This window comes from Anser anser (assembly GCF_964211835.1).
Source record: "Anser anser genome assembly, chromosome: 1".
Lineage (NCBI taxonomy): Eukaryota > Metazoa > Chordata > Aves > Anseriformes > Anatidae > Anser > Anser anser.
The window spans coordinates 76,458,117-76,485,911 of NC_139720.1; the positions used below are offsets into that span (position 1 = coordinate 76,458,117).

At 39.2% G+C, this 27,795-nt stretch overlaps 1 protein-coding gene across 12 annotated transcripts in view; it reads left to right on the forward strand.

The window, feature by feature from the left end:
- Positions 1-27,795, forward strand: part of ITPR2 (inositol 1,4,5-trisphosphate receptor type 2) — a 266,325-nt gene that overhangs the window by 213,925 nt on the left and 24,605 nt on the right. For 10 of the 12 annotated variants that reach the window (XR_014578295.1, XM_083820746.1, XM_083820749.1 and 7 more), the window contains 9 exons: positions 5,740-5,847; positions 8,374-8,566; positions 11,435-11,560; positions 14,334-14,509; positions 15,809-15,973; positions 18,166-18,361; positions 20,469-20,561; positions 24,667-24,794; positions 26,582-26,747. Coding sequence is in view for 11 of the 12 variants with exons in the window: in XM_083820746.1 (XP_083676872.1) it covers positions 5,740-5,847; positions 8,374-8,566; positions 11,435-11,560; positions 14,334-14,509; positions 15,809-15,973; positions 18,166-18,361; positions 20,469-20,561; positions 24,667-24,794; positions 26,582-26,747 (1,351 nt within the window). In the remaining variant the exon portion in view is untranslated. Of the gene's footprint in view, positions 1-5,739; positions 5,848-6,318; positions 6,363-8,373; positions 8,567-11,434; positions 11,561-14,333; positions 14,510-15,808; positions 15,974-18,165; positions 18,362-20,468; positions 20,562-24,666; positions 24,795-26,581; positions 26,748-27,795 lie in introns of those variants that run through there. The other 2 variants (XM_083820754.1, XM_083820748.1) reach the window with 2 other exon arrangements.

Genomic DNA, 27,795 nt, shown 5'->3' on the forward strand with positions numbered 1-27,795 from the left:
TTCCGTTTCTTTTCTCCCTGGTGAAAGACCAGTGGCCTTTGGGCAGGCAAACTACAGTACGGTACATCTCGTTACTGAGTAGGTATGAAGATAATTTACAGCAAATCTATCAGATCTCATGCACTGCACATCAAGTCTGTACAAATAGCTCTTGGCTCACTTTCCCCAACGTCCACAGGGCATGAACTTCGAGGATTGTCTAGAGGTCTCACCATGCCCTGCCACGCTAGACGGGGCTGACTGGCACACCAAAAGGTTTGCCAGCGAGCTGAAGCAGGTGCTTGGGGTAAAGGCAGAGAGGGCACTGTGCAGTGCTTGCAGCTTGCACGTCTGTCCAGTCCCCTCACCGCAGTGAGCCCCAGCAGCCAGCACGCTCCCCAGCTGCTGCCCTGCCCCTGCCAGGCCTGCTTGTGTGCCAGGAACCTCCCCATCAGATAATAGATTGTACTGCTGCCTTACAAGTAAGAGAAGAAACTCGAGAGAAATGGTGACAAGCATAATGTATATAGGGGTGAAAGATGTTTTTCTCTATTTTAAAAATTTTTGTAATACTTCTCAGTAGGAATACTTTATAGTGTTTCATGGCACAGAGACTATTTGTGTCTTTATTTGTATTTTTCAGCCAGTTATCCAGAACTTATAGTAATACTTCTTTGGCCTTTTCTAGAAAATCAATTTAACACATTTGACACTTTGCCAGTGAACTGACTCTTCCATGAAAACCATGCTTGTTTACAAGACACTAAGCTTCACCCATTTAGATCCCTTTGTGCTGTTCTAATAAAAAAAAATCATCTTTACCCCCCAGGTTTGATAGTCTCTAATTGCTAGAGAGTTGAATGAATATAAATAGATCTCTCAGATTTCCAGGGTCTTCTGCCTGCTGTTTCTAGCTCATATTTATAGGACTCCTGTCCTTTTTTGGGCCTGAAGCAAAGCCTGGTGAAATCGGAAGGGGTTTTGACAACTGTCCCATCTGTGTACTGGGTCAGCCTCCGATGCAAACCATGCTACAGAGGAAACCCCTTACAGCATACGAGTTAGAACCAAGGACTGACTTGTTCTTTCAAAAATACAGAAGGGATTTTTTCTGTGTTTTACAGAGATAATGAAATATTGAGAGTTACTTTCTCTTTTCCCAGCATTTTTTCCACAGACGCACACATGTATACGTACATACTTTAGCAAACCAATCCAGTATCCCAAGTCAATGAGTTATTGAGAGGCTGATGGCATGAATGTTCACAGATTTAAATCACTCTTTCTTTGAGAAGATTAAAATAATTGCATTTATGTTGAAGGAAATTTTGACTTTAAAACAAAAAGCCTACAGGAAAGCTATATATTGTTAATTGCATAAAATGTGTTTGCTGTGTTTTTCCATGCTACTGATCATATATAGAATCCCAAATGAGCAGCAGATCTGATTTTATAATCATTTTGTGTGAGGAATTCAGACTGAGTATTACTTGTAATTCTGTCATTTTTCCTAGTGTTTCTTTATTAACGACATCAGTGTTCTTGGTCTGTCCTAAATCTTTCACAATTTGTACTGATGTTTATTACAGTATTTTTCAAATTTTTGAAGCAAAAGTCTTTTAAGATGAACAACAGTCCTTCCTGGGGAACTGACTGAAAGCCAAATGATCTTTATTCATATAGCTATTGCCTTACACTTCCCCTCTTTAGAAATCACTGCTCCATTATATGTTATTGCTTCCTCTTCCTTACATGCCTTTGTGAGTAGTAAAGTACAGTGTTGACATTTAAAATATCATCACTGGTATGGTTGATGGATGAGTGAATGACTGACTGAGAGAGTTCTCAGAGGTGATTTCTTTGGGGCTCTAAAATTCAGGCTCTAGTGAAGACTGTTTTCTGTATCAGTTATGCTCTCTGCATATTTTTTAGCTTTGTTTTGCAAATGTGAACAGGGCTGTTGTTTTTCTTAGTCACTATAGTCCATGTCCATCTAGTGTCTTGCCCTTCAGCTGCCCCAAAAGATTTGTGCAGCACTATAGAAGCAACACAACTACATCACAGGAGTTAAATGTGTAAAAGTGTCAGTCAGAGCTTGCACAGCCTTTACATGCCAGTCACAGACTGTCACCTAGAGCATATTACCAGCTTGGATAAGCTTTCCATATTTTAGGTTACGGTTTGTTGCTATATAGCTATTTTCACTGCTGTGTCTTTGATCTCAGAAAAGGCTCTGCACTGGTCAGGAAGTCTGTTGACATAGTCCTATTTGCCCGTGTGTGCCCTGGAGTTCATTACAGGATGAAGGAAAGATCATGAAGGCAAAGCTTCAGAAAACATTGTTGTTGCCAAATAACATAACATTTATAAAGCTGTTCTGTGTCTTACTGTGGTCCTCTGCTTTATATCTGAGCAATCCACGCCGTTCTTTCACTGATACAGCTTTGACAATACAGAAATATTAACAGTACTTATTACTGTGGCAATGTGGAGGAATCCATCTCACTTAAGAACTGTAATACAAGTAGAAAATAGAGATATACCCTTTGCCCTGAGATTACTGTCTGAAGGTCTAGACTACAAAAAGGCAATGGATACAAAGAGGTGGGAAGCAGAAAGAAACGATGTTACACTTACGTTGTAGCACTACTGTTGACAACTTTAGATAGGTTTCACTTCTGAAATCTGCTGTATCTCCTCCAGCTTGGTCAGCAATTCCTGGTCGTTTCCAATGTGTCTCCAGAACAGGAGTTCCTGGCCCATTCTTCAGATTATTTTATCCAATGCTAGTGTCGGGAAACCCCAGATAAATGATGCTAGGCTCTGTACACACAGATCAGCACAAGATAGTAACTGTCTAAAAGCACAGTCTAATAAAGTATAATGAATCTCACTGAATGCACATGGTTTTAACGTATGTGGTTGCTGTTCACATGAAACCTGATAGTGAAATATGCACTGTATCGGTGCTGTCTCAAATCACCAGCAGTCTGTTAAATTAACATACTATACTCGTCAGTTCCATTACGGCCGAAGAGGACTGAGATGATTTTCCCTTTTAACACATGTGGTAAGGGAACTTTCAGTACTGACATTTATTAAGACATACTTTTATAATACTAGTTATGGACAGTTAAAAGCATATCAGGAATCAATATCTTGAGATTTTATATGTGTTATAAATGGTATTTCCAATTCTGTTTACAAATTCCAGTATATTTATAAGTTAAGGTTTTTGTGGTACTAATGCAAATTCCAGAATCTATGTAAGTCCATTTCTCCAAATTGTCATTAATTTGAGAAGAACTGTCCATATATCCTTGACTTGTCATTTATTAGAAGACTCAAAATCTTGATGGTTGACATGGGAGACAAAGAGCTAACATACAGGCAAATGTCTTCTGTGTTACGTAATATAATAAATAAATATTTAAATAAATATAAAATAAATATTTAAATGAATAAGTATTTAAAAAAATAAAAGGACTATATTTGCTTCTGGTTATGCTAACTCTTCACTCCAAGCAGGGTGTGATTGCATTCTATCTAGTCAGCTCTTTTCTTTGTGTGTTAAAGAAGAGATATAGCCAAAGTAAGGGCCATTTAGAGATGGACAAGGAAAGTAATTGAGTCACAGAAAGTCTTCTATTTGAGAAAGGATGGAAAAGATAGAGAATTTTTTTTTTTAATTTAAAGATGAGACAGGTAACAGAGGACATGACATTAGTGTGCAGAATGATGAATGATACAGAGAAGGTGAATTGGGTGCTCTTGCTTGCCCTTTCTTAAGTACAGAAGCAGGGGGACATTCAATAAAGCTGAAAGGCAAAAATAGTAATGCTATTTGAAGGCAGTTTTTAAACAATAATTACCTTGTTTTCACAAGCTCATCGTGTTTCTCTGTGATGCTACTGCATGTATTGAGGGGGATGCAAAATGCCTGAATTCACGTTGTCCTTTTAAGCAGATGTTGTGGACGTACAAAGACTGCTGACTGGATCAGGTTATATGCCTTGTGTGAAGGAGAACTAGTCAGTCTTAAGGATATCTTTTAGCCTTAAAAATAAGTGGAAGATTCATAAGGTGTAAATAAATGTGGGCAAATAGGACTATGTCAACAGACTTCCTGACCAGTACAGAGCCTTTTCTGAGATCAAAGACACTATCAATATATTTGCTAGATAAAGCAAAAAGTAAGTATTGAAAGCAGGTATCTATTAGTGATGGAAAGAATATTGTTCTGCAGTTGTCCGCCCTATGATTTTTGCATGTGTCCTGAAGTAAGTATCAGCTCGTGACCCTTTTAAAAAAAGGCTGATATTCTGCCACATTGGCTCAGTGCTCTACTCTAAGGGCCAAGCAGACTTCTGTCCATGAGTAATTGGTAGGAAATACATTTATTCTTTCTGACTATTTATCCTGAATATTCTTTTGGTTTTGGATATTTCATTTAATATTCTTCTTTGATTAATAAGTTTTTACAAAGAGCTAGAAGAAAATGTATTTTGTAGATTCTGGGGAACTTTGACAAACAGAATAAATTGTACATGTACCACTCTCCCACCATTCTTAGATAAAAAAGGTATGGCGAGACTTGCAAATGACTTAGGAATGAGTGTGATCACTTTCTGGTTAAATTACTAAATTTCTGTTTAGATCAATTTTTACTTTTAGACTTGATCCCTGACACTCTTTTTGTAGATTTGTAATTAATTTATAACTCCTCAACATTCTGCTTTGTTTCACTTAGTACAACTCTAACCCTCTTGTGGTGTTCAGCAGTTCAATACCTGGTTCCTGCAGTCATTTCTAATGTTTGCGTCCAGTCTGTTGTGGTAATGTCTGTGTAATGGTTAAGACCTGGATAGTGACTGTAAGATAGCCTTTTCTTTCTATGCCTCAGTTTCCCCCACCTTAAAATTGGGAAACTTGTATCATCTTCCTGGATGAAACACCTCAGAGTTTTTGGATGAAAACCACTCTCTATGATATAGGGAAAACTACATGTTTAGTAGCATTTCTTCATGCTTTTCTAATTAAGTCTTTTGTTTTTCATTGACCTAAGAGAAATCATGAATGCATTAGCTGACACTATCAATATTAACCTTTGTGAAGTTATCAAGCATTTTAAATATTCACAGTTCAACAAGATCTGATGTATTTTATGAATCATGCAAAGTATATAATTTGGATAAGTTTGTAGGAGGAATTACGTATTTATGCGTCTGTGCATGCACACGCATGCTGTGTATATAAGCTGTACACTAAAAATGTATTTACCTGCCATTGTAGTCCAGCTGCCTCTGAAATAGTTACCTATGTTATCTTGGCAGCCCTGAAATTCCACGCCACAACATGGTGAAGAACAGTTTAGCCACTTGAAATCACAGAGAAAATTTAATTGTAAGTGTAATTACTAGTCAGAAGTATGCAAATTTTATGTCTAAACTCAAGTGAAAAGAAACATTCAGTCGAATTTTTTGGTATCTGTCAAAAAACGTCCAAAAACCATCTAGGCTGACGGCTAAGCTGCCATCCGTAAATCTCAGCCAAAGACTTGCTGCTGACTTTTTAAGACTAAATTATTTCTGTTGTTCTCAAGTAATTACATTTTTGTTGTTATCTGTGGAAGGAGCCCCACTGGGTTCAGCATGTAAGTATATGGGGGGGAGGAAGAGAGGATTTGTGTTAGTTAAGTGGAGATGATAAAGCTGAAAACAAAGCAGCAGGATATAAATCCGTTTTTTTTTCTCTTTCTAGTTGGCTCGTCACAATAAAACATTGCAACAGATGCTGAAGCCAGGGTCAGATCCAGATGAAGGAGATGAAGCCTTGAGCTATTATGCCAATCATACGGCACAGATAGAGGTAAAGAATTGCTCATTAGAAGATTGAGTATGAGACACGTTTGCATCTTGTGCAGGGCATGTCACCTCTTTTTAGACTTCGGAACAGCAAAGCTTATTCAAATGTGTAGATTATTTATGAGACGAGAAAGTTGAGTGATATGATTTTGGCTGTGGGAGAAAAAGGAATGCACCTATGTTAAAAGTGGCTCCAAATAATCATTTTACAGTAGCTTTCTTTTGTGTTATCAACCATGTTTTTTAGGGAAATAATGACTGTGGATAGTAGCTGTGTCATGAAGTCAAGAGTAATCTTGTGTGGTGCATCACTCAAATAAATAATCATGAGTTTCAAAGCCAGTGATGCTAACTGATCAAATTAAAAGTTTGGCTGCAGTACAAAGAGGTTTTGAAGCGATGTAGACATTCAGTATGGCTTTTGTTTAAAAGAGCAAGGCTTAGCCTGTTCATCTGTTCTTTTCTCTATTTTAAGCTTTACCGCTGCCATGGATTGGATTTAGATCAAGAACCACAGAGGTATTTAGGTTCTTAACTCTTGTACCAGTTCCTGTGTTCTTACAGGTTTCATGGGGTTATAGGCATCAAGATGGGAGTTGGGAATTGAAGGATCTCTAGCCCTTAGTGGCGTCATAAAGAGAAGAATGTCTCTGGTACAAAGATGTCTGCTTCCATGGACTGAAGGAAGAAGTGGCATCTGGCTATCTCTTGGACATGCTTTATCAAGTCCAAAATTGGCTGAGTATGAAAACTGTACAGTGTGTTTTCACACAGGACCAGCCTGAATCTGAGCCAATATTTTAGCTTCAGTGGACTCCCAGGCTCCATCTAGTTTGGACCTGAGCTTGCATGTACAGGGAGTGGTCTGATGCAAGCACCTCAAGTCCACTTTGTCGTGGCTGCTGTCAAGACAGGCTGCTGCTGGGGTCCTTCCCTGTGCTAGCCAACATCCTTTTTGCCTGATAATGTTCACATTGTATCTCCACAAGATAGATGGAAGCTCCATGAATGTTGTGGTTGTCCAGACAGCAGCTAAGTGCTCCTTTTAACATATTTTAACACTATGGAAGCTCCTAAGTTATCTGTTAGCAAGTATCAGCTGAGTAAGTTGTCTGAGTAGACTGCAAATTTAGGTATCAAAACAAGCACTGTGGTCTGCTTCTACATGGCCAATAGCTTCTTCCAAGAGTAGTTTCTAAAACCTCCTGCAATGTCATGGCTGTTAAATCCAACAAAGCCTGTTTCTTCAGCAGATATGGAGGGATCTATTTCATGGCCCTCTATTGTCTGGGAGGCTTTTTGAATACCATTCTGCAGAGCAGCACATGCAGCCTACCTCTTCATTTGAGTCCTTGACTGAACTGATGTTCTGTCAGGGTCCTTCACTTGCCCCATAGTCCCATTGCACATCTGCTGGCTTGAGAAGCAACTGCTTACTTAGGATGCTTCAAAATAGTCTGTTCAATTTCACATAATGCACATGTCCTTGGACAGACATGTATAATTATCCTTCATTTCTAATGCAAATGTGCTTGAATATGTTATATGTAAAAATGGCTTAAGACGGGTTTGATTTTTAGTATGTTCACATAATTAATATGAATTATAGGAGAGAAAGGAGGGTTCTTAAATGCAGGACTGTGACTGGAAAAGTGAAACTCATCCCAGCTTTGCTCCTAAATCAAATGAATGTTTGCTGTTCTTTTACTGAACGCAGTTTTAGACCTGTTCAGCATTTCAGATACAGCTCCCTGATATTGGGGTATCTCATTTGTTTTATTTGAAAGTCAAATAGTCTGTGGTTGTGTTTTTTTTGTTGTTGTTTTTTTTTTTTTTTTTTTCTCTCCACTGCTGCCTGTACAGGAACGTGTGTTTAGGAGTAAAAATGAGTTTTCTACCCATTTCTCCATTATTAGTAATGCAGACTCCATGATCAGAATGAGAAAGCAATTTTGATGACAGTGTAGTGAGATGGAGTAAAATCTAGCTTACTTACCAATAACTCAGTAGGCTCTGAAATAAAAACAATGCAAAACCTTGTTTTTTTGCCAAGTAAGCAGAGAAAGACTGATAAGATATGGGTTCTATCTGAGTAACAAGGCGCTATTTTTGCATGTTCACCTTCACAACTTCTGTCATCATAGAAATAAATTCAAGGTGAGGAAAGAATTCTATAATCAATCAGAAAGCCCCTGAGCTTCAGCACTGTTTAGTGGCAGAGATTCATTTCAATCCATTGCAAAATTGAAGCATTCTGAATTGGAACATTTTTTTACATTTGGGGTAAGTTTGGACCTAGGTTTCAATTGAGGCATATTTTTGCCACTGTATTTTCATGCAGGCTTTTGGAGATAGAACTGTGGTTTCACTTTTTGTTTTAGGATTAATTGGTTCAGTTTCTTTGTAACATTCCAATAATTTATGCATTAATTTATAAATAATAAGGGAGCTGTGAGCAAGAACAGATATAACAAAATGGTTGGAAAGTCACTGATCCTGAAAAAAAAAATAATTTGCATTTTATTTATAGATTGTTCGTCATGATAGAACAATGGAACAGATTGTCTTTCCTGTCCCTAATATTTGTGAATTTCTTACACGGGAGTCCAAAAGTCGGGTGTTCAATACAACAGAGAGAGATGAACAAGGAAGCAAAGTCAATGACTTCTTCCAACAGACAGAGGATCTGTACAACGAGATGAAATGGCAAAAGAAAATCAGGAGTAAGTATAACAAATTCAAAAAATAGCTTAATTATGCTAAAACCTTGCTTTTAAGTCTTCAAATATTTTCAGTTTTAATAAAACACTTTTCACTGTTCACTCTGATATTGCAACAGGCAAAACTGCTCAGGACTTGCGTATGTAGGGTCAGCATAGTGTAGGTCATCTGAGACACTTGCATGCCACCATAGAAGAGGCATAATATGGAGTAGTTACTAATATAAATAATGTGTTCAAGATGATGTTCTGGACTCCAAAAGCTAAATTGAGGGATGGATGAACTGGGTGTAGCTCCACTAAACTCAATAGGGTTGCACCTAATTAAGCCAAGACCCCTAATATTTAACAAAAACATGTGTAGCTGCGTATTTGAGGTTTGCAGATTCCTAAAAGACCATTAAAAAACTTGTAAATGTCAGTCACTTAAAAATGTCTCTCACCAGAACCTCAGCTGCTTTAAATCTGCATGACTCCCATGGAGTCCGTTCCCTTTGCCAGTTCACATCAGCCTTGCTTGACTAGGCTGCAGTATGTCCCCATCTGTGAGCCCATTCTGGTATATGTCCTGTGGTAGTGGGAGAGGCGTATGTACTTTCTTAAGCTACTTGCAACTTGCAGGTCTGACAGGCACAGCTGAGGTCATGGGAGAGAGATCAAAGCAGGGACCTGAACAGGAGGTGCAGGGAAACCAAGCCAGGTACCATGAATTTCTTGTTCAGTTCACTGGTGAGCATTACAGTTGCTGGCCTTGCCAGGAACGGGGCTGCCGCTGCTGCTCATGTCCTGGGGATGGGAAGCTCCTGCCAGCTCAGCAACTGTCAACTGTGCCCTTTGCATTTGGAGCAGAGATCAAGGCTATGAACTAATTAAGCATCTACAGTATCCTTGAGAGATAAAGAAGACATATATATCATATATGTGTGTATATAAAAATACAGGAGAGTGTATCATTTTGTTCACTGCTAAAATGCAGATACTGCTGGGGTGGCAGACATCAGCTGTTTAACAGCTCACAGCAGCATTATGCAATTGATTAGGAAGGAAGTGAAGAATAGGATCTATGGTCAGATCAGCAGGGAGTTTGGATAGTTAAAGCAATATGGTTTAGCGCAGCATCCTTAATGTTATGGAAACAGGAATGTTGGATGTTTTTTTAAATGTCAATTCCTGGGCAATTTTCAGAGGCAGTTGTAAATTTTCAGTATGAATCCTGTTGGCCCAGGTCCACTTTCCTTGGTGGCACTGTGAAAAACTTGTCTGTACTGACAAACCGACCAGAGTAGAAGTTGTAAAATAAATGATTTCAGAATAACTCCCTAACTGCAAAGTCTATTTGGGAATAAAAGTCACTATATTGTAGAAAAATTACTGTATTAACAAAAGCGTATCTGTTTTTCTTGCTTAAGAAACACACATAAAACAGCCCAACCCTACACTTACATAGACCAGACCTGCCTAATGCTGTAAGCAAGGAAAATTGGTTTATTTTTATTCAGAACAGAAATTCCCCAATTTCTTTCATCAGCGGAATGGCCCATAAGTCTTCATGATTTTTCTTTGTTTGAAAGGATAATGTAAGTTTAGGCTTGGTTCGTTCTTTAGCCAAGAGTCTGTTAGCATGCAGTCTGTATTGCTTAAATTGACAGATGTCATTTGCAGTGGCGCCAAGTGCTTAAATCCCAGCAGTCAACAGCATGAGGTTATCACAATGAAATCTGAATAGTCACCTAATCACAATTAAAGTTTATTTAGACTAAAGCCTGAGACAGTCATATTCAGTTGAAGGAGTCTATATTAAAAATTAGCTGGGTGCAGGCAAGTCAAGAACATGCTCTTAAGGCTTGCAGGAGGCTCTCAGTACTTTAAAATCTAATTAATAGAAATACACCATATTCAAACAGCTAATCTTCTCTGGCTGGGGGTTTTCTCACACCATTGCACATAGAGGCTTGTTTTAAATGTTCATTTAAACATCTGATAGTGCAGTCACATATATGAAGTGCTTGCCTGGGTCTTTGTACCCTCTGATGATGTTCCAAGGCTTTTTACTGAATCATTTATGTGACTCTGGACACAAAATCTTAACCCTGTTTTGCCCTACTTCCCTTTTTAGTCATTTCTAACTAGGTTATAGGTTCTTTGGGATATAGACTGCTTATGTGTGTTTATACAACACTTCATATATGGAGGTCCTGGCTTAACTGGAGTCCTTTTACAGCCTGGAGTAATTATAGCAGCACAGAGCTGTTGGTCAGCAGTTAATTTTGGATGTCTGAGGATCATACAGGAAATAGTTAGCTTTTGCAGAACCAAACCCAGTCAGACTAAATTTTATCTGTTCTCCAAAAATAGATTGAGATGTATTTAGTTTGATAGAGGTGGGGAAAATGCTTTAGTTCTGAAGCCATGCATATTCCATTTTCTTTGAAAAATATCATCAGCATTTTTGGTCCAAATGGGTCAGCTGGATGACCTGCTCTGGGTCTTCCGTCTGCCTGGCATGCAGTGTGCCTTTAAACCTAGTTGTTTATTTGACTTTGTGTCTCCCTGCACAGAGGCTACAGTTTCAGAGGCAGGTGAGAAGACTTCACTCAAGATTCAATCCTAAAACCTCAGCTGAGGAACAACTCTCGTTTATAATAAACTGTATTGGGATCTTTGGATGAAAAATTCTGCTTGAAACTATGTTTTATGGCAAACCTATGTTTGTTATTTGTCTGTTTTAGTTAATTTTAAAGGTCTGCATATTTATTTTGTTTACCTCAGTTTTCTTCATTAAACTGTACTATTTAATTCCCTTGAGGTCATTACTGATAGAGTTGGTGCCTGTTTTCTTTTCATTGATTGCTGCTTTTCTCCCCTTTCTAGATAATCCACCCCTGTTTTGGTTCTCTAGACACATCTCTCTCTGGGGGAGCATTTCCTTCAACCTTGCTGTATTCATCAATTTAGCAGTTGCTCTGTTTTATCCCTTTGGAGATGATGGAGATGAAGGCAAGTTGAGTTTGGTTTCATTTTTCCTTTTAATTTTAGGTGCTTTCCATTCTAAGTTAACACAGTTATGTATAACTGCATCTTCAGGTATGCTCATATCTGCAGCAACAATTTAGTGTCTTCTAAGTAGAAACCAGATGTTGTCTGGGACGTGGTAATTGATCTTCAGTGCATCACATGTCCTGTGCAATGTGAAGTAAAATGGACAGAACATAGCAGCCAAGCTGAAGATTAGTTAGCTAATTTTTTTTTAAAATATATTTTATTACCATATGGCAGCGTACTATTGCACACGTTCAGTTACAGCTGCTGAGCTGAAGAAGGGTTCATTGCAGCAGAGGGACTGAGATTCCTTAAAACTGACCAATTTGAATGACTTGCAGTCTTAAAATGTGTGGAATATAATGATATAAAAACTGTCTCATGGGGTTTCGACTTTTACTGGGATAGAAGAGCAAGTATTGCAGGGGACAAATGTGTTATATAAAAATATGCTTAAAATATGTGATTCTGTCTCTGTTTCATCATGTCATAGGAAATATAATGAATAATAAACTTCATTAAATAAATGCAGCAGAATAGCAGGAGGCCTCTTCGGATTGAAAACAAGCTTAATTGGGATAAAGAAGACTGGTAATGGGAGTAGAGCCATTCACCTCTGGGTCTTTGATTTCTATCCAGTCTAGTCAGTAATGTGACTGAAAGTCACCTCTGTCTGATGGCATGTGAACAGTGCTGGTGGAAGCAGTCCAGCTTCTAGTAGATACATGTACTTTTCACAAACACCAGAATTGGCACCATCAAACATTCCTGTTGGCTGGCGAAACAGAAAAGCAGCAGATTAAAGTATATTGGCATGGAGACCACATTGCCCTTTCACCCCGCGGGGCGGTCTCTGCAGGTCACAGTACAGGCATCTCTGTAGCCTTGTGTAGCAAAGTTTGCAGGGCTCTGCTGTGGAAATGAGAAACATTTATACACCGTGCTTTTCTGCTTGTGAACTGAAGAGCTGCTCAGGGTACACACGTGTCAGAGCCTACACAGGGTGAGAGAAGAAACAAAGAGTTAAAAATAAACCTTTTAAGCTACTAAATTTTTAGTTAATCTATACTCACGGAAATCCTCTGGTCTGCAGTCAATAGGTATTATGTAGTATTAGTTTAAGTGGCCCCAGTAATCCAGTGATTTCAGTGATAGTGTGTTTCAGGATTCCAATTTCTAGTGCCTGTAGCAGTAAAAGAGACTGCTGAACAGTAAACAATAAGTGTGGCCGAAGGGGATTAGCATGGTCATGAGGCTCCTTGCTTCCAGCCTCCAAAAACTGATCTCAGAGCTGGAGTTTGTCTCACATTTTTTCCCTTCACCTTGTGTAAATCAAGCGATGTTCATGTGTTTGAGGTGCCTGGACTGATTTAATCATCCCAAGAATGCTGCCTTTTAATAGATTTCTGCAATTCTTATATCATATGGCATAAGCAAAATTACCCTTCAGATGAGGTCTCTTTGCCTCATGCATATCTGCTCATGTTACGTGACATGAAATTGTTTGACTTGCAGTAGGGAAGAAGGAAAAACGATTTGTTAAAGAAACACTGAGTGCATTGGTTTTACCTTTCAGCTCCAATTTGAAGCTATTTTTTAGGATCCGTTAAAAGTTTCCAAATCTTGTTGGCAAAAAAACTACCCGGCAGAGCTGACCTTGAACTTCTTGCCAAGGGTGTAAACACTCCCGAACTTTGGAAAAGTTTGGATGCCAACTGAATTTTGAGAGTAGGGCTTCACCTCATTGTTTTCTAATCTCACTGATGCTGCTTAGCTGTATATCTCTTGCCAAACAGATAGTGTTATTCCTATTGTGAGCCTAGCTAAATTTTCTATTCCATTCTCCCCTGTCACTGACCTTTCAGTTCATCAGATAACAATAGGAGTCAGTGTACGAGTATGACAGTGCCCTGAGATCTGAATGTGCTTTTTACATCAGAGCAGCATGGTGTGTTTCCAGGGCTTTAAGCAGAGGAGGGAGGGAAAGCAGGGGCATTACTCGAAACTCAGGGAGAGCCTGGAGCCAGCTTCTTGCACAGACTGACTCTGAAGGCAGCGGCTCACATGCCTGTGGGAGCTCAGCAAGAGCAAGGACCTGCCACCTCCCCAGGAGCAAGGCACAGCTATTCAGCAGCTCCTGGCAATGCAGATGCTGCCTTCTCATGCCCAACTCCCCGTGGCTGCCTCCCACTGCGGCAAGTGTCTTGCTGTCGTGCAGAGGCGGAGGCTGCCTCCCGCTGAATGCCTGCGGCCCTTCAGAAGAAAGCCGCTTTTCTAAAAGCAGGACGCTTTGGTGCTCTTTAGATTGGAAACGTGACGCTGCAGCACAGTGCCACTTGCTGCACTACCCCAAGGGCCAGCTATTTCTGTAGCTGAGCAATCATGGAATTAAACCGAAGGAGTCCTAATGATCCCTGCAGAAGGGAGCTGATTAGTAGCTTGCTCCAGGAGAAGGGTAAACTGTTTCATCTCTGAGCACTCCTCGGATTTTAATGGAAATTTCATTAGCTGCTCTTATTATTACCTGTGCAAATCAACAATAGTATGATAATAATAGTTCTTGCTGCAATTAGGGCAAGTTGTGGTCAGCAGTTGTGATGCATGAGTCACGCTTTTTGTTAGCTATATTGGCAAAGGAATTGATCTTTTGAATCTGTTTCTTGGTTAAAAAAAAAAAAAAAAAAAGTCTCCAAAGATGCCTCTCTCAACTTTCCCTTTCTCCTCCATACAGGCACGCTTTCTCCGTTGTTTTCAGTCCTCCTTTGGATTGCAGTGACACTTTGTACAGCAATGCTGTTTTTCATCTCCAAGCCTGTTGGCATTCGACCCTTTTTGGTGTCGGTTATTCTCAGGTCTATATATACTATTGGGCTTGGTCCTACCTTGATACTTCTTGGTGCTGCTAATGTAAGTACTTAAAAAGCTAGCAGAATTTTCAGCAGAAGTAGAGATATTAAGGATCTTCTATTAAAAAAATCCCTTGGTTAGAACTGTGCGAAGAACTTTTTTTTCAGGTTCATGGGTTGAACAAAAAAAAATCCAGTCGTCCTGAAAGAGCAGTATCAGCAAACTGAAAAACTGAGAAAAAAGGGGCTTTGGTTTTGTTCATATGCAAATATTTTAAAAATAAAAACAATATGAAATTTAAAAGAAATACTGCTGAGTAAAAGGAATCAAATTTACAGTTCCTCATGTTAAAAGAATAATTTCCTTTACCAACATGCTCAGCAAAGTTGACACAAATTTGTAAGGTGTTGTGTGAGCTTGAATCTATATTTTTGAGGAAAGTTTTCAAAATTAAAAATTCTCTCAGCCTTTTCTCAGATTCTTAATTTATTCATGTCTGTTTTTTGCATGTTTGCTGAGCTTTGTAAGATATACAGTCATGATCATAAATAATCTATTTACATTTCTATCTATTTACATTTCTGCCTGACTGCTACAGCTCTAATTCACCTTAGCACCAGGCAGCGAAGTATTAGGCTGTTTGCCACCAATTCTTTGAAAATTGTGCACGCTTAAAAATACCCAGGGACATAGTCAAAGGTAAGCAAGCAGTGTTTGTCCATGTGAAATTTTTGAAAGAAGAAACACATTGAGTCCTTATTGCTTGACCTGGACTACCAAACACGTGAGGTTAGCTCCTTTCATGTGTACTTCTGCACTGCTTTTCACATGCAGGAACATGCTTTTCACATGCTCAGGAACAACGGCAAATCTGATGCCATTGCTTAAATACCATACTTCCAAAATGCCATTGGTATTTTTTTTTATGGTAGGCACCCCCACCCTCACCCACCCACCCCCCATACACATGCTGTTTTATTACTATTGTTCTCCTTGTAGTTGCATTCATAGCTGCTGTTGGATGGTCTCAGGTCTGAACTCAGAATTGTTAGGAATTCACTCCCCAGTTGTTTTTTAATGCCTTATGCCATTAATCCCACCCTTCCTACTCATTAATTTATAGAGATATATCAGAATGCAATGAGACAGTGCAGGGTTGGAGGGGTGATATACTTCCAGTTACTCTCATGGACTCACTCCCAGCGTGCCTTGGAGATGGATTTATCTTATTTGAACTTCAGCCATCTAAAAGTTGAACGTTTAGTCAAAGCAGCCTATCTAGATTTTTTGCATGCTACAACAAAGATGAACAGGATTTTTTCTGATGAAGTAAACCTAACCTTTGTTTACACCCCGCAGCTTTGCAACAAAATAGTGTTTCTGGTGAGCTTTGTTGGAAACCGTGGAACTTTTACTCGTGGCTACAGAGCAGTCATCATGGACATGGCTTTTCTCTATCATGTAGCATATGTCCTGGTCTGCATGCTGGGCCTCTGTGTGCATGAATTCTTCTACAGTTTCCTGGTAAGTCTGTGCTTTTGCAGAGGGGAAAACTTTGCAAAAATAGAAAATACCGTTACCCATGCAGCTGTCTTCAATTTCTTCCTGACAATCAAGCCAAATCATGTGTATTTTTAGCGCGCCGTTGTGTTGCTGCCCCTTAGGAGCTGCTGTTTTCATTAGAACCTGTTTCTGTTAGAAGTTGTTTTATCTGTTTTAGAGCTGAAAGTTTGCCCATTTCTTTTCAGAAAATCGTCACATAGACTGCTTCTTTCTTCTATCCCTCTCCATCATACATTTATTCTGTGTATGTTGTTCCTATATCTTGTGTCAGTTGTGTCTTCAGACTATAATCTCTCTGGGACAGGAGTTGTCCACTGGTGTGTGCATCATCCCTATACCAAAAGATCCCATTCCTCAGTTCATGTTGCAGTCCTAATAGGTAAAAGAGTGACTTGGGGAATAGAGATGGCATGCCTCTGGTGTAGTGGGAAGATTCATCACTATAAATGTATCCCACTTCCATTTTCTTTTGTTGCCATTACCCGGATGGAATGCCTTTTTATAATGTGATACAGGTGCAGTGAAAATGAATCATACAAAATTATGCTAAACTCAGCTAACTGCTCCCTTCGTGCTGAATAGCAATAAAAGGTGTTTCACTGCTCTTGTTTTCTAACCGTTTTGCTTTATACTAAAACATGAAACTTTTAGGGAGACTGACTAAACTGTGGTCATTTACATTTTTCACCTTCCTGTTGTCATATCTTTCTCAGCTTCCTGAACAGCAGTGAACTCGCAGCATCTCATAGAGGTGCGTTAAGCACTCTAAAATTTAGGCATTCAGTTCTTACTGTGGCAGAGCTCCTGCTGAGGTCGTTTTCCAGGTCCATATCTTGACATTAAAGTCACCTTCAAAGTTGCACAGACTTCATAGGAGTCAAGATTTTGAGGCTTTAGCTGCAAAACCTTTTCAAATGGATGCAACTCACCTGCTAATTAATGTCTGTCTTAAAAAATGCACATCAAATTGTATTACTCCTTCTGTGAGTAAGGGTTCTTTACCATAAAATACTGTCTGAACTGCAGTGTAGTTTAAGAAACATTTTAAATGCCTACTTTTTTCAGTGACTGCTATCAACAAATGTCCATGATTCATGGATGTTATAATTGTCCACATTCCTAAGTTACTTACAGGTGTTCACTTTGTAGTGAAAGTGTTCCAAAATCCTGCATTTGTTCCTCATATTAAGTTTTGTCTTGTATGGGATGAATGATAACTGTCTTCCCTCTTTCTTCCTTTATTATTAATCCTTTCACAAGGCTGTGGATTTCAGATCTTGTGAATTGTGACTAATACCTTCTTCTGTGGACCATTTTGATAAATCACAGTGTGTCACTTTATATCTGTAATCTGTGTTTTGAAGTGGAAATACATATATTATAGATAAGGTCCAAAGCACTATAACACATCAATAGAATTGGAAGAGGAAAAAAAGCTAGTTTCTTGAAAAGCACATATCACATTTAATTGCTATTTGAGGCATTTGACATTTAAAGCAATATTATCTTCATGTATACTTTTCTTTAATGTTAAATACTAGGAAAACATATAGCGCAGGGTAAAGAAGAGCAGTTTGGGGTTTTATACAAACAGTGCGATGAATTTAACCTTGTCTTAAAAAGAAATGGCCCTAATCCTTTCACATGAGTGACTTTTAAATGAACCCATGAGCTCAAAGAAACAGTTTACAGACATGTAATTATGTGTGTGCGTGAGTGCATTTTTGAGATGCAGCCCATGCATGTTTATCAGATGGGAAATAACATGAAAAATTAATTTATGGATGTAGATCCATAGTATGGAGACACTGTTATTTAATTTTAATCCAGCCTGGTTTTGAATATGGGGAAACAATGGTTCTTGTTGGTAACTATTACCTTGTGTCTGGGTCAGACTCATATATAAGTATACATTTTAGCTTTTGATTTTGCTATAATCTGTCTTAAAATTTCAAGTTCCATGCTATATTATCTCTCCTATATCCCCAGTTCCCACTGAAATCGATGTGAATTGTGAGTTTATGAAGCTGAGATTACAGAACATGGCTAGATGTATGTTTCAGTAGTTCAGATTATGTTCTTATGTAGTATCTATATACATTCATTTTTATTAATTTGTATTCATTTTTTCCTCTACACTATAATTTTCCCAGCTGTTTGATCTGGTGTACAGAGAGGAGACTTTGCTAAACGTGATAAAAAGTGTTACCCGGAATGGTCGTTCCATTATCCTCACCGCAGTGCTAGCACTCATCCTGGTTTATCTCTTTTCCATCATTGGGTTCCTCTTCTTGAAGGATGACTTTATCATGGAGGTCGACAGGTTGAAAATCAGGACCCCTGTTGCAGGTACTGCTTTTCATATTAAAATTTGTTTCCAAAATACACCTTTTATGTCTGACTAACCAAACTTTGCTCTAGGGAAATTTTAATTTTGTGCTTGTATCTGTGGAAGCAGAACTAATTCCATATACCTTAGGACTAAATTAAGTCTCAGGGTAAAATTTCATGTGTAGGGTTGTTTCTGACTAGACTTTTCTGTTTAAATACTAAAATCCAGCACTCACAATTGATTTATTACATTTTCTTTTAACATTTTCTAACTCATGCTAACATAAAGAAAAAATTCCTGCATTTCCTAAGTATTTGGAAGAGCAACTCAAAGTGGATTCTATTGGTTCTCATCCCACCTTAAAAGTAGTGCTTAGGATTTTCTGTGTACTGCATGAGGCATGTGACCTTTTATTGTTTAGTTAATGTATTCATCTGATTACTATTTAAGCTTCATCCAACAGAAATTTATTACAGAATTCACACTTCTGCTGATAGGAGATTTCCTGGAGCATCTCTTAAATTCAGTGTGTTTTTCACAAACACCACTCTTAGTGTATAATCCTGTCTTCGGTAAAATCATCGGAAGGTTTTTAACCGTTTTTTAAAAAGCCAGGATTTCAGTTTATTAGAATGAGAGATTTCACCAACATGGACAGAGAGTTACAAACTCACTTTGCTAGAAAAAAGTATGTCTGGTGTGTTGAGATCTTCGTACATGCTGCCAACCAGCCTGCTGGGAGCATAGACAGAGAAGTAACTGTCTGCGTAGAAAGACCTGAAAACAGCTTTTGATTAAATTCCTGGAGGTATGATTTTCCCAAATGCTGAGCTCTTCAGACCTGCATGCAAGCATAGAACAACTAATAGGATCCACCCCAGACTGTGTGCACTCTGTGTTTGTCAGCCTTTTCCTAGCTTTGCTATTTCAGGACCTACAGCACACAAATGAGGCAAAGCTCATTCAAGACTCGTTGATGTGGGGGAGTGTGATGAATGTATTCATATAGCTATTTGATAACTATAGGAAAAAAGGAACTTAACAAATTTCTTTTATAGACCTTGCTTTTTGCCACTGATCAACTTCAAAGGGCTAAGTTGGCTTATATTTGATTTACCATTCATTTTGGGGCAGAATTTATAATCTGAAGTTTCATTTCGAAAAATAATTGTGGCCATCTTAGGAGAAAGGAAGCTAGATTTAGTGGAGCACTGATCTGATCCAGTGCAGTAGTTCCTGTGTGTTTGTGTTTTCTTCTGATGGATTCTTAACAGATTTTTGTGGTATGTTTGCATGCGTATTCTTGCTGGCTTTATACGTTGCCATTTCTGATCATCAAGAAAATATGCTGATGGTATATGGATTATATGGATGGAACATTATGCATCCCAAGACAAGTGCTTAATTTTTTTCTTTATAAAATAGCACAGAGAGTCAGAGTGGATGTGTTTTCTATGTTACAGAGATTGTCTTAAACTGTTACTTTCGTTGTATGATTTTGCCTTCATTTTTTCTCCTTAAACTTTTTTGTATCTGTGATTTGAAATGCAGAAAGTTGTTGAAGATGCACAAGACAAAATTGGTTTGATAAAATCAAGCTGATGTACACATTTACCCACTTTGGGAATGTTAAATTAGTGTTTTACTTGAACCCATACATATTTACAAATGAGTACCAAACTGTGTTATAATCCTTGAAAACTCTTAAATATTCTACGTTCAGGATAAGTGAACATCAGCTTGTGTCCTTCTTGTCAGCTTTTGTGAATAATTTATCTAATGGTTTTAAAAGTGACATTATTTTCATATCTGACAGTTGTTTCTTGCTTTGAATGTATCTTGTTCTAACCAGAAGTAGCAGCATTTGATGTAGATTCATTAATTTCAGGAGATGAAATGGGAATAGTTGTGATATACAGTAAATATAAAACTGTGGTTTTGTTCCTTGTGCTTGCTTTGAGCTGTTAGGCAGACTGTTTGAGGAAGGAGGAATTGGTGGTGTAGTTTGTTCTGCTTTTTTTCTCAACTTTTCAAATCAGTGACTTGCTTGTAGAAAAATAATGACTTAAAACTTTTTGTCAATGCAGTGTCTGTCTTTTCGTCAATATTCTGCTGTTTTCTTAGGTATTGGTGAAGTCCCCACTACAACCCTCACATCAATGATGGGTGCATGTGCAAAAGAGAATTGTTCCACAAGCATCCCAGTCATTAACCCAGGTTAGTACAAAACCTCCCCAGATTAGTGATCAATTAGAATAGAGGAATTTGTGTGTTGTTATTACAGAGACTGTGTGAGAAAAGTGATGATTGTTGTTGGAAGTCAGAAGTACTCAACTCCTGGAAGGCTTGGAGCTCAGTTGGGAACTTGCCTATAGTGCAAGTGCTTCCCACACCTGATTTCCAATTGCATCAACATTAATTTTGTTGAAATATCATGCTGAATCATTATGCTTGAACATACAGGTCTCTTTTTTTGAGCTGACTTTTCTGAGAGGAAAAGCTTGCTGCTTACCTGCAGCATCTTCACCTGCACACAGTGAGCCACTATTATATCCATTTAGGGCCACATAAGTTGATTTTAACAGTGTAGCATATATCAGAAAGCTCTTGTGTATACTTTTTACATGCATCTAGGCTGAGGTTGTAATGTAGCCAGAAGAATAAGAGCCCAGATCCAGGACCAAGTAACTGTCTCTTAATGAGTTACTGTGTCTCAGCTAAGCATGGGCAGGAGTCCATCCATGCATTCCTAGCTTGTGGCAAATACAAGGAAATGCAGACTGTTGCAAGCCATGTCTGTGATAGGCAAGTTGTGTTTCTTCATGCTTGTGGCAAGTGAAAAGCTCAATTGCTCTACTTCAGCAGATCAGTCCATCTGGTTTTACTCTGATATCTGCATTACGAAACTGATCTGCATACCAGAAGGACCCTGTCAACTTTAAATACACTTCATTAAAATAAAAGGCTTGTCTGGTGTGTTCTACTGGTGTCAAGCCAGTTACCAGACATTGGTTCAGGAAGGAATTTGCCATAGATCAAGCTGACAGAGTGCTTTGCTCTATTTGCTGTTTGAGGCAACAGGATCACTCAGGACCTCTGATAGTAGTGCTACTCCATCTCTCCTGCTGTTATCCTGTGACACATTGTAGTTGTGGTATATGGTCTTCACTACAGTTGTTAAGTTTGTGCAGTGTGGGTGTGTGCAGTGGATGGTCCACAGGCTTAGACTACTTACTGCTACACTTGCATGTGGTTACTAGGGGCTGAAGCTGAGGACAAAAGTGGTCCCTTCCTATCCTGTGTTCCAGTATAACACCATTTCACATGCTTTGTTCTCCCACTACAGATTTTTGAGCTTTTAGGATCAAGGGTATGGGGGAGAGGGCTATAAAAGTATGCTTTTCCTCCCCAGCTGGTGTGTAAACAGGTCTCATAAACAAAATGGGAAGCTGTCTGACTAGATAGAGAAAACAGGCTCTCCCCAAGAGCTATTGGCAAAGCTGCTACATTCAAAAAGTAATCAGTCAGTCAAAAGAGATGCAGTATAGTATGGCTTTTGCTAAGCTCTTTAAATGATAGAAATCTCACATTTCTTACTTCTTGGCCACTGTTTCTTTAAAATTAAACAATAATGAAAGGGGACTATACAGAACATCTAAGTACACTGGCACTTAATCTTGGAGTACTTTTATTCATCCAGTAACATTAGAGAAACTACGTTTAGTGAGAACTAAAGATTCATTTTAGCCAGTGAATCACCTGTCAAAAAGTACTATTCTACCTTCGGTCTTCTCCTGGGACAGATCTCCCTTCTGGCGAAACTATGAGTACAGGAGATTTGCAAAGGCTGGTCAACCTGGGAGTTGGTAGGATTCATGGTGTAGCAGCATAAAGAAATCGATAGCTGACTGTAGGATACATAAAATGTTCTCAATGACATCTCAGGGCCACAGCAGAGACATAAAAATCTGGCATTTTAGATCAGATCACTGCTGATCACTTGTTCTGATGAGATTGTGCCTCTACCTTGAGTTTTACTGGTAGAGCCTGCATTCAGTCATTGCTCATTTTGGTGAGGGAGTTAACCAGCCGATCTGATTAACTCTACTCAGTACTTTACTCAGAGAGCACGTCCTGTGTACAGCCTGCTTCTTCTCTGCTGCACTGAGCTGTCAGCCCCAAAATACTTGGTCTCATCTCCCTTGGAGTCTTCCACTCTTTCCTCCAAGTGCATTTCAATATCACTTAAGTCTTTGCCTGATGAAGTGCTTAATCCACTTAAAGGAATTTCACATCCCAAGTATGTGGCCTCGGCCTTATCCCTCACCTTCATGCTCTTTAGCCCATAGAGACCAGTGCTAGAAAGATGCACAAACGCTTCTTTGCAGAACAGGACATTTTCTTTGCTCATTCCAGTCACAGGCATGGTAACACTCTAGGCAGGTTCAGCTAGGTCCATGTGAGCACTCATGTGTTGCCCCTGCTTGTGTCAAAGCTCAGGCTCAGAAGCCAGGTAGCTGTGGGCCACCAGATGAGGATTTTTGAAATGAATCTTCAGGTCATCCCACTGTACTGCCCCGTGATTGACATCATGACACCAGAACCTGACCATCTGCTGTTTCCAACACCTGACCCAGGTCTTGCGAAAAGTGAAAATTTGTTCTCTAGCTACGTAAATGAAATAGAAGCTCTGGCTTTTATAAAGATTTTTTTTGATTTCTGTTGTGAACAGTCATCTTCTCAAGCACAAATATTAGCTCCAAAAACATTAAGGGATTAAAGTTTGGAAAGAGGAAATAGGAACAGGATGCAAAAGCAGAGGTGATGAATTGGTATGACTGAGATCACAGTGTGAGTAAAAAAAATTTCCAGATGTGACAGAGGAAAAAAAAAAAAGTTTCATTGTTTCAGTCCTTTCAGTTTCAATATTTGAGCAGTTTTTTTTTGTTTGTTTGTTTGTTTTTATCTGGAGTTATTAGTGGTAGCAGTGTCAGTAATAACTGTATAATTCAACAGGGAAGTCTATCCCGATGCCTGCTTTTGCTTTTCCTTTTCCTTTTGCTAAGAGTTTCTTATATCAGGAGTTTGTTTCCATTTAATTTGCTTGCGTAGCAAAAGCAGTGGTGGCAAAAGCAGCAGATACCACCTTTGTTCTGCAAGTACCTATTGCGATACATTCACCACAGTTTGGGAACCCATGTCCTAAGTCCAAATTGCTTGTCTGTAATGTGAATGCTTTTGGTCAGTTCATTGGATCTCAGTGCCCCAGATATGATGGTTTGGGGGCTGTTAAATATGCTGTTTCAGTTAACTATCGCAGCAGGCTGTTGTTATTTATTAAACTGTGTTAGAATAAGTGCATGAAGCGAACCAAGTGAGAATTGCTGCTTTCACCGCTTAAGTAAATGTATCCCTAAAGAGAAAGGCAGAGGGAGACAGGAAAACCAGCAGTTACAGTCCTGACCCTTCAGCACAAGCCTGCAGAACACCGGGAAAAACTCAAGCAGGGCTCTTCAAAAGGAGGCTGTTGATGCAGCCACAGCATGGGAGTGCGTGGTGGGAGGAATTCTGGCCGAGGCGGAGGGAGTCCCTCCGGGGACTTGTGTTCCAGCCCAGCTCCTCTGCACGTTCAAATACCTCCTGCACAATAGTACCCTCTGTGGCTCGGCCAAAACCACACAGCAGCTCTGCAGCAGCGATAAGAATAGAATCCAAGTTTTCAGGCTGAGGTCAGTGAGAGTCTTTCATTTAATGTATATCAGACCTGCACTTAGGCACGTGCTCTGGTGGAAAGATCATGGACAGATTTACTGATATAAAAGCCAGCCCCTCCTGAATGATTTGAAATGCTAACATGACTTGGCTTGTACATTAGTAGGTAGAGGAATGATTTCACAGGAAGACAACCCTTTGTGAATGTGCTTCTAATTCTGTGTTTATGCTGCTTCTCTTCTGTGTGTCAGCTGTGCACTTAGGAGGCCCACTGAAAAAGCAGTCATACTGAAAGCAGTGGGAGTACTTGTGAGGGAAGGGATACTCCCATGACTAGAGATGGGAGCTCTGGGTCATTAACAGAGTTACTGGTGGGAGAACTGCTTGGGATTTTTGCTCTCTCTCTTCAGGCTAAATATGCCTGCTGCATCTAAGTATGTCACCAGCAGTGACATGCGAAAGGATAGGCATGATCATTGAAATTCTAGCTAGAGAATATAACAGGCAGATGTGTATTGCAGTTGCTTTCTCTCCTAGAGAATCATGGCTTTGTTTGATGAGTGATTATTTGATGCTGTGATTCATAAAGGTGATCTTTTCCTGTTTATAGGTGAGGAAGAGGAGGATGGAATTGAAAGGACCTGTGACACCCTGCTCATGTGTATTGTGACGGTATTAAACCAAGGCCTGCGAAATGGTGGTGGTGTGGGAGACGTGCTCAGAAAGCCTTCCAAAGACGTAAGTGTTTTGGCTGAGGAAGTGCATTACTCCCTGTGCATCTCATGAATGCCAAAGTCAATTTTTGGAGGTTATAGACAGTATTTTTATCTAGTCTGCTCTAATGTTACACAGTTGATTTATCCATGTAATTTTTACATCCCAGATGGAATACTTAATGGGAAGAGCTATGCTTGGTGTGATGATATTACTTGAAGAAAGAAACTCTAGGCAGTAGTTTATCCTTTCTTGAAAACTGGAGCATGTCGTAACCTTCTAAGCACTGCTAAGAAGTATTGCTGGATTGGATCAGTTTGCTATTGCACTAAGAATTATAAGTGCAAACTTTTGAAAAGGATTGACTGATGGATATATGTCAAGACTCTCCATTCTAGTACCTAAAGTGTTTCTTTAGCTGAATTTCAGCTTGGCATCTGCCCTGGAGTAGGTCCTGTTGTTTATTTATACTGAACTAGCATCAAAGTCAAAACAAAATTTTATACATCATGGTAGAAGTCCTCTTCCTGAAGTCTTCTTCAAAATGCAGTTAATTTAAAAACTATTCATAATATTTGGGTTTTGTGCATTATGATTTAAGTTCAAGAAGAACAGCATAAATAAAGGTAATCTAGCTGCACTTCGGTGGACCAAACCATAACAAGATTAAACTCACAAGTGATATTTCATCAGAGCTTGCAAGAGTCCAGAGACAAATAACTCAGATCTGGATGGAAGAGCTCCTTGTGTGAGCAGTAGGAATCTAGGTCCTAACTCATAGACCAGAAGGTTCTAGAGGGACTGCAGACCATCCCCATGAAGTCTATAAACACTTACAAATTTTGAAAATGACCCTTGCCACTTAGTAGTAATCTGATGCTAACTACATTAAAGCATGTCACAGAAGGTAGCACATATCCAAATGACTGTGTGGGAAGCTGAGAAAGTCAGTGGCTTTCAAGTTAGTGTCACGGTGAAGAGAAGGACCTTGATTTTACGTTCCTTCTTCTTACACTGAATGTTGTCTCCTGTTTGCCATAGAATGCCGTTTTATTAGAGGTGTTAATGAGAGTCCAATCCATCCTTTGCAAGAAGAAAAATAGCTAAGACGTGAACATACAAAACTATGGTAAAATGAGGAATATAAGCATTTCAAAGTGGCGTGTGTGTGCATGTGCATGCTGTTCTAGGAGGACAAAAAAGTCGTCTTCCCACCCTGAGCCAGCTTATAGCCATAGCACTGGTTTAGCATAGTGCTAGAACCATCAATGCTCTCTGCTTGGACAGAGTGTAGTAGACTGGTCTTGTCATCGTGCAGGCACTCTCCCCTGGTTTTCAGTTGTTCAGTGTGCAAACTTGGCATCAGTTTGGAATATTTCACAAGAACATACCATCAGTATATCCCTGTGTGCTACAGTGCAGTACTAAGAAGAGTTATCATAGCTGTCAGTGGGTACTAGAAACTGTATATCCCTGTTTCTGTACTGGGAAGATAATTATCTTCAGTAGAGGAGACTACAGTAATGCATCTACACTGCATCTGGTACACAAGCTGGTCTCCTCTTCCTGCTATAGGAAACAGCACAAAGGACCACAGGAGTACTGAAGAGATAGCATATTTGGCATATGAAGCCAAATCTTCTTTGCCTACTTGTATAGGTAGTCCCTATCTATTTTTGTAAGTAAGGCTAACAGAATTTGGCATATGAAAAGAAAGATGCATAGCTTTGCTGAGCTAATGTGAAAATGTTATTTAATATTTTAGAGAGGTGCTATTTTTGTATCTTATTGCAACCTTATTATTGTTTCAGGAGCCCTTGTTTGCTGCGCGAGTTGTTTATGATCTTCTGTTTTATTTCATTGTCATAATTATTGTTCTGAACCTAATCTTTGGAGTCATCATTGATACATTTGCTGATCTCAGGAGTGAAAAGCAGAAAAAGGAGGAAATACTAAAGACGACCTGTTTCATCTGTGGTAGGTGTTTCTGAGCTATGGAGACATTTGATGGGTAAAGGCAAAAAATGAACTATTTCTCAATAAATGAAGTGTGAACCAAAGGGGTGGTTATCTTCTGGAAAGAAAGTCTGTAAAAATGTCCAAATTTGGTTCTAAATTTATTCCTTCTCAGTAGGAAACAGATTTGGTTTAGGAGTCAAAAGATAAGCTTTGCTAAGAGGTGGCTTTGCAGTCTCTACCCAGGATCTGAGGGAGAAGAGCTGTGTTTCACACTCGCATCATCAACACTAATGGAGTTGGTGCAGCTGCTGACTTTATTTCACAAAGCGTGATGCAGATGAAAGTACAGCTTGCTATTTCACAGCACAGTGCATTCCAGAAGGGTAACAACGGCAAAATCCGCCTGTTTCAGAAGGTGACATGAAACAGGGAACAAAAGAATTAAATGAAAATCATCCTCACAAAGCCCACAGATGAATCGCGCTTATTTTGAGGTGCAGTCACAAAGAGGGACAGACCTTCACTCCCCTGGGGGACTTCAGAAATACCTTCTTTTTTTGTAGGCTGGGTGTTGTTTCCATGGTTGTACTGACAGGGATGAACAGCCACAGCGCACAGAGGCTTTAGTATCAGTGGAAGGCTCTACAAGAGATCCAAGGAGGAGAGCTGTAACATGGAGAAAACCGTTTGTGAATCCTCTCCTTCCTCACTATGGCACTATTCTTCAGAGATTCGACTGGATACAACAAAAAATAAAATGAAATTCTTACAACTACATCTCTGCAAAGACTCACCCTCACTGCTAGGTTTAAGTGCACAAACAATCCCACTGCAGCTTAAGTGGGACTATTCACATGCTTGGTGCTAAGCACGTGCATAAATCTTCGCAAGATCAGGACTGAGATTGCATGCTGTGTGCTAACCAGTATACATTTAGAAAGAATCAGACCCAACACTTGTAAAGTACTTTATAGCCTTCAGCATAGAAGGCACTGTAAAACTGTAACATATTTATTATACTGTTATTGTTATTAAGCGGAAATATCACAAAAGAGAATAAACTCTG